We start from the raw sequence: 7,654 nt of genomic DNA on the forward strand, positions 1-7,654 counted from the left end.
ATCAAATGTTGATTCAGTGTGGAGAAGTTAGGTTGATCGAATCCACTGCATTGCGTCACTGACGCAACACGGCGGGGTTTACACCTAGTTATTATTATTATTAGAGTAAAGTGTCATTTTCTGGTTTACCAAATAATGTGAATTTAGTTCAAAAAATTTATTTTTTGCATAATGACTCTTCGCGTTTTCTAATTCTTGTCAATTACATCCAAATCACTAACCGCATTAGATTTAATCGTTAAGTCAGTGGTAGACATGTATTTTCACTCTTTCTTTATTATAATACTTATTTCAGTGAACTGCGGTTTCATCTCTGTGGTTTGTCCAAATATGTGGTTTTAATCCACTAATTTAAAGTTTGCAATTTCTGTCCCTAACAAATTTGTGATTTTCCTTCTTTTAGTTTCATTTCACTTGCAATTAAACCAGAATTTATTAACCTCGTTAACTCTGGTCGTTAACCCATCTACGTGCCCTTCAAATGATGACCAATTTTTTTTGTTTTTCTCCCAAAATAAACCTCAGTCCTAATTCGCAAGCCCCCTCACATGAGGGACTGAGGTGTATTTGGGAAAAGAGAAAAAAAAAAGGACAAACTGCCCTTCACGTAAGAGCACATTGATGGGTTTAACGACCAGACTTAACGAGATTAGTGAATTCAGGTTTAATTACAATTTACAAGTGAAATGAAACCATAGAGACGAAAATGCAAATTTGAAACTGCTGGACTAAAACCGCATATTTGGACAAATCACACGAATGAAAACCGCAGTTAACTGAAATAAATATTATAATAAACAAAAGGTGAAAAGACATGTTTACCCCTGACTTAACGATTAAATTTAACGGGGTTAGTGATTTGGATGTAATTGGCAAGAATTAAGAAACGTGGTGAGTCCTTATAACAAAAATTAACTTTTTGAACTAAATTCGCATTATTTACCGAACCACAAGGACGAAAATTATTATCATTATTAATTATTATTATTATCGTTACCACACTCGTTGAGTTGAATTGTATCTAGGGGTGTTCAAAAGAATCCGTATCCGAATTATCCGACCGACATCCGTATCCGAACTATCCGGAATTTCGGATATCCGAAAATTCGGATTCAGATTTGGATATCAATTCTGGGACTTTTCAGATAGTTCAGATAATAATAAATTTAATTATTTTTAATCATTTATTACTAAACAAATATAACATATTAAAAACCCTAACACTGTGTTACCAAGTTTCATTTAAAGAGAGAAGAAAAGGAAGAGAATTGAAAGAGAAAAAAAAAGATAGGGGAAGGAAAATGTGTCACTTCATTTCATGTTCCTGAGTTTAATGAAACTGAACGGAAAGGAAAGAATAAGAGTTGTTAGATAGTTAATGTTATACATACACATATTTTCTCTCATAATCTTTCCAATTTGAAAGGATGAGTATAAACTTAAATTTCAAGCCTTTTCTCTCCCTTCCCCTCCTAAAAAAATCTGTGTAACATAATTCCTTCACATTTTCTTCTCATCTCCTTCCCACCCCCCTCTTTACACTGTGTTCCCGAGTCTCATTTAACGAGGAGATGGAGAGGAAAAGAGAGGAAATTATAAAAAAATCATGTTACAGAGATTTTTTAAGAAAGTGAGGGAAGGGGAAATAAGGGAAAATGCTAGAAAATTTAAGCATATTATCATCCTCCCAAATTGGAGAGATTATGAGAGAAAATTTTGTGTCTAATTATAACTTCAATCAATTCCTAAATTACCCTTATATCTAACTCCATGTAATAGTTTACTTAAAGGGTATAATAGGAAAATGTATCTTTCTTTTCTTTTCCTCTTAACTCGAAACAACTAAAATTTTTAATTTCCCTTCCTTTTCTTTCATTTTCATTAAACTCGGGAACATGAAATAAAATCACATATTTTCCTTTCCCTACCTTTCTTTCTTGTCATAATTCTCCTTCCTTCCCCTCCCCTCGTTAAATGAGACTCGGGAACACAGTCTTAAATTTAACGCCTTGTTCTTGAGTTTTTTTAAATGAGAGAAAGGAAAGTAAACTAAGGATAGTTAAAAAATGAGTGTTTTTGAGTTTTTTTTAGGATGGAAAGAAGAGTAAGAGGAGTTAAGAGGGATTAAATTAATGTATTTTTCCAATAAATTATTCTCCCAAAATGAAATTATTACTAAGGATAACTATTTTTTAACATAATTATTCTTTCCTTTCTTCTTCTGATTTCTTTTTCTTCCCTCCCCTTGACTAAAAAAAATTTCTTTCCCTTCACTTCCGAACACAACCAATATAATTATCGACATCGAAACTCCGTCACCGGTGTCTTTGACGTCACCATCTCCGGTGTGTTTGACAAGGCCGTCTCCGTCGCGGGTAAGTGGTACCTGTGTTCCTTCCAACTTCCAAGCGGCTAGCAAATTGGTAAGTATGTTTCTTTGATATTTGATTCATTTGAAGTGCCATGGCTGTGTGGAATCAATCAAATCTTCAAGCATGTTAATGGATTAATGTTGATGATGATGAAGGTGAATTATGAGTCGGAGTAAGAATATGATGAGATGTGAACACTGAACAATAATTTTCAGATCTCGGTTGATTTGAGGAAACATTATGTCAAGTGTATACAACCAAGTCATTTTGACATATGTATTCATTTTGTAATTTACTATATTACCTATTCAATTTAGGCATGTCATTTAGTTGCAAATGTGTTGAATTACACGAATCAAACTGACCCTGACCCTCACTTTAGTATTCATTTAGTTGCAAACATTCCAGAAATCTAAATTTTAGAATGAATTATGCTTACTTTGAAACGTATTTTATTGAACTGTAGTACTATGCTTATTTTTAAACATGTATCATTTTGAATTATGCTAATTTTTCACATGAATTATGTTTATTTTGACGTGCTTAATGCTTTTTTTAGATATATATAATATCCAATAATTAGTTTTCTTTATATTTACCATGCCCGATGACTCCCAACTCCCCAGTCGGCCTCCGCCTAGCGACTTTTGCAACATTGCTCTGCATAAGTTATTTGCTTTAAATAGGATGACAGATATATAATCATTTGATAATAGATTGATTGATAACTTAGAGCTAATTAGGTATAAAAGGAGAGTAGATTAATTTACATTTAAACTTCAAATTTGCAGTGACCCAACCTTTTTTAGCAAGATTATTAATCAATTGGGCATGTGTTTACAGTGTTACTTTTTTTTACTCAGTGAGCAACATTGATGAAATGGATGGTGATTTGAGTATCTCTCTCGACAAACGTTTAGAAGTAATCGAAGAAATTGGAGCCGAAAGATTCCCTCCGTATGAACACTATCACATCCAATTTAACAGCTTTTTAATCAATCCATTTCTAAATCATTTATTACAGAGATTTAAGTTATGATGATAACCGAGAGAATTTAATCCGCCGAATAGACTTTGCATGGGCCGTAGAGAGAGAAGATACAAACAAAAAGCAGAAAAAAGGTGAAACAACTGCTTCTTCTTCATCACAACCATGGCCATGGCAGAACATGATTGAGAATTTACAGTTGGCTCATCAGGAGCTTTCTGTTATAATTGATCTTATTAACACCGTAAGTCAAATTGTTAATTTTGACTTATGATATGTGTAGAAAGAATGTGTTATGATGTTACATTCTATAAGTTTTGTTTGTAGGTTGAAGCTAATGATGCTGTCCCGGTGGCAGGCATGACCAGACCAAAACAGTTGCCTAATGAACTCTTGTCTGACCTTGCAGTATCTACCGCTACAAAACTACAATGCTTTCGGGTAAAACGACCAAAACACCCTTATGAATTATAATAACGGGTGTAGAGCCTGGCTGAGCTCCACTAGGCTCATGTATTATTTGTTTTCTAGTTTGTAATTATTTTTATATGTATTTTGTTTATATATAACAGAATATATGTTTTTAGTTCTTTTTTATTATAATTTTATGTATACTAATAATTAGTATAAAAAATATATATTTTTTCAAACAGCTTAAAAAGTTACGTATAGCTCAAGCTCAATAAGTGAAGCTCAGACTCAGGCTTATTAAACACACTTATTTTTGGGCTCGATTTCGTTTGAGCTTGGCTCGTTTAACTTACGAGAGCTCGAGCTTGGGTCGATTTTTATTTATCAGTTAGTTCATATTCATTTATAATTATTTTAATATATAATAATTACTATAAAACTATATACTTAACATATTAAATGAAATTTATGTAGGTAGTATTGGCTAGTTTAGCCTTCCAAGCCAACTCAAGCTTGATATGTGAAGCTAAGCTTGGCTCGTTTATGGTTCATTATTTAGTTTATTTACACTTATATTGATTAAAATAAATATATAGTGTAAGTTAATTTTCATCATAATTTTATATAAAAAATTAATTAATATAAATATATATTTAATACATAAAAAATTATTATATAAATGATAGGCTCGTGAGCCGGCTAGAGCTTGATAGATGAAACTCGGGCCCATGCTTGTTTATTAATCAAGCTTATTTTTAGGCTTGACCTTAATTAAGCTCTGCTTGATTAGAGCTTTTAGCAGGCTGATCTCCAGTGGCTCACGAGTGGGTTGACTCGTTTACACCCGATTATGCGGTCAAACTACCCTCATTTACCAAGATCTTTATAACATTATATATTTGAAAAATTGTCTATTTCTGTATTTCAGCACCTTGGCAAATATTTTAATCAATCTGCCAAATCATTAGAGAAGCAAGTTGCCAGAGAGGATCGATTCTATGGAGCTTTAATTAGGTCAGTTATAATTTACTACTAATAATAATAACAATAATAACAATTATTATTATTATTATTGTTATTATTCTGTTTTTTTAATATCCTAACTAGTTTAACAGACTGCAACAGAATTGGAAAATTAAAAGGCACCGAATGGCTGCAACTTCTGCTGGGAATGAAGGGTTTTACATTGATTTATTTGATTATACATTATATGATCCAAAATCTGTGTTTCGGCCAACTTCACTATCAACGGTTCGTGTTGAACATGATAATGCTGGAATGCTTGCGTTGAATTTATCTTCAAAACCATGTCACACTCTTCGATTCGGGTTCGTTAATGGAAATTCCAATAATATTATAGGAAGATCAAATACAAGAGTTTCAGAAGATTCTGATAAAGAAGATGAAAGTGACGATAGCAGTGTAAAACAAATGCATTCTGACCTTTGTGAAGTTCATCGAGCCGTTTTTGATGAGCAGGTGTTATATTAAAATTAGAGCTAGTTATATAGATAGATGGTGTCCATATTGCTAGTATGGTCTTTAACTTTGAGAAATTACATATATGGTCCTGAATAGTTTGAAAGTGTGACACAGATGGCCCTTTAAATGGATGTGTGTTAGCCTTTTCAGTTTTAGTGTTTCTTTTTAATTTCTATCTTTGAGTAGTAAGGAAATTTTAGTCATTTCACATGCTTATTTGGAGAAACTAACGCCCATCCTTGTTACATTTTTAAACTATTTGGGACTGTAGATGTAATTTCTCAAAGTTAATGACCATGCTTGCAATATGAAGTATACTGCATGGACCATCCGTGTAGTTAATTCTTGAAGTTAATATATTAAAGCAGAAAAGATGGATACTTAGTTTTTATATATGGGTTATTTGCAGGTTTTTAATTTGATAAATCAAGAGGCATTTGCCCCATCATTAGGTATGAATGTGACGGGTATTCGGGAAAACCATTTACAGTTAAACATAGATCAAGAAGCATCTGTTTTTATTACACTTGTGACATCATCATCTAATGAAGATGATGTAGTCATGCCGATGATTGAAGGTTACGAAAAGCAGAAACACTCATATCTTCCTAACCGAATTTGTTCGGAAATTCTTCTGAAACAGTTATTTCATGAGCACGTGTTTGTTCGAGCTAAGAACCGAAGTTTGTTGGGTCAACCGCCAAAAGACAGGCCAAACCTTCTCGGCCATTTTTGCATGTCGTTGGCTCACAGAATATTTTCGTCCAAAGTTCTAACAAAACTAGAAGATCTGGTAATAGCCTTAATTTATTATTATTATTATTATTTATATTTTTATTGTTATTATTATTATTATTAACATTTGTTGGGTTATTTTATTTTGTTGCTATATAATATGGTCCATAATGTAGGCAAGGAGTGTATCGTATGTTGGTTTGATGTCTCATCCTACATGGCACTCTCGTACGTCTACGTGGACTCTGGTGGTTGATGTTCCTCAGTCGATCTTGCATACCTCATCTTACGTGACATCCTTTTTAACCAAAGTTGTGGTAAATGATGATTGCATAACCATAGAAGGGGAAGGTGCTCCAAATGTGGTTGGTCTTTTTAAAGGAAAATCTGAAAACAGTTATTCGATTAACCAATTTGAATGCAATCTAGCCGATCTTCATGTCATGCTTCTCCAGCAGGTATGTTTTGTAAATTGCATACACACACAAAAACATGTTACTCTAACTGTCTTGTGCGGTTCTTGCTGTTTTTAACATATTATCCGTTCTAAAATGAATGTTCTCTCTTTATGTATATATATATCTATATCTAGGGTGTTAGCTTTAGAACAAATCATCATATTTAAATGCATTTATACCTATTGTTGATATGAAAGACGTGCAGACGTATTATTATTATTATTAGTTATGAAACGAGCGTGTCAAGGAAAACAAGATTAATTTGTGATTTTGAAAACAGGTTACGAGTCAGTTAATCCGTTGGTTGCATGAAGAAGCATTGATCGTGGGAATGAAAGCGAGCCGGGATTTCTTAAGTTTATGTTTTGAGTTGGATCAAGGTGAAGTGGTAGGTCTGGTGGCACAGGTGGACCCGGAAGACGGCATATCGTGGTGGGTGGTCGCTGAGAACGAGGAATACAAGCTTCAAAAAGAGGATTTGGATGGTGAAACAAAGAGATATCTTGGTCATTTGTCTTTGGATGTGTTGTATGCAACATTGTTGGACCTTGTGACCATGTGCAACAACAATGGTGGGAACCTACCTTTGACAGCTTTTTAATGTTTTATTTTACAAGTTATTTCAACATTAGAATATATTATATTATCTTATATTTTGAACTTATACGATGTATTCTATATGCAACGTGGAATGCTAAATTAAAAGTGTATATTAATGGATTCAAAGAGTCCAACTAAGTTCTTTTCATACTCTACGTTAAAACTCGAGTTTGGTTCCCAGATCACTTTCATAGTTTTGAGTTTCAACAAGACTTGACTCGGTTTTTATTTATTATTTTTTTATTTGTTTACCTTATTTAAATATGTGTGGCAAGCTCAATGCATGAAGCTTGATTTCTTTTGTGAAATGCCACCAGTTTTGATTTGAGGATGCTAATATCTTAATATGGTGTTATCGTTAAGCTAGACGCGATTAACTTTTTAGATTAATTTTTTAGCAAGTTGATCTCGTATAATATACGAGTGATATGATTCATTTACACTCGTCTAAATCACTAATAGTAAGTGAGGTTGCACAAAATGAAAATAAATTATTTGTATTGCTTGCAATCTTGCATAAAACTCTCCATTACATACATTACAAACTATGGGATATAATTGTGTGGAATGAACTCATTCATGACCTTGACCATTAGTGTTTTGGTATG

General features: G+C 33.0%; 1 protein-coding gene across 1 annotated transcript; it reads left to right on the forward strand.

Moving 5' to 3' along the window:
• Window positions 1–3,236: 3,236 nt before the first annotated feature.
• On the forward strand, window positions 3,237–7,047 carry LOC143616336 (mediator of RNA polymerase II transcription subunit 17-like). The gene is made up of 8 exons (XM_077089197.1): window positions 3,237–3,329; window positions 3,397–3,604; window positions 3,688–3,801; window positions 4,700–4,785; window positions 4,887–5,250; window positions 5,663–6,046; window positions 6,165–6,446; window positions 6,727–7,047. The coding sequence occupies exons 1-8, from the start codon at window positions 3,253–3,255 to the stop codon at window positions 7,045–7,047; spliced, it is 1,836 nt and encodes a 611-aa protein (XP_076945312.1). The 5' UTR covers window positions 3,237–3,252.
• The last annotated feature ends 607 nt before the right edge of the window (window positions 7,048–7,654 follow it).

This window comes from Bidens hawaiensis, unplaced genomic scaffold (genome assembly GCF_021521415.1).
Source record: "Bidens hawaiensis isolate Kalapana, Puna unplaced genomic scaffold, B.hawaiensis_p1.1 tig00046832_1, whole genome shotgun sequence".
Taxonomy (NCBI): domain Eukaryota; kingdom Viridiplantae; phylum Streptophyta; class Magnoliopsida; order Asterales; family Asteraceae; genus Bidens; species Bidens hawaiensis.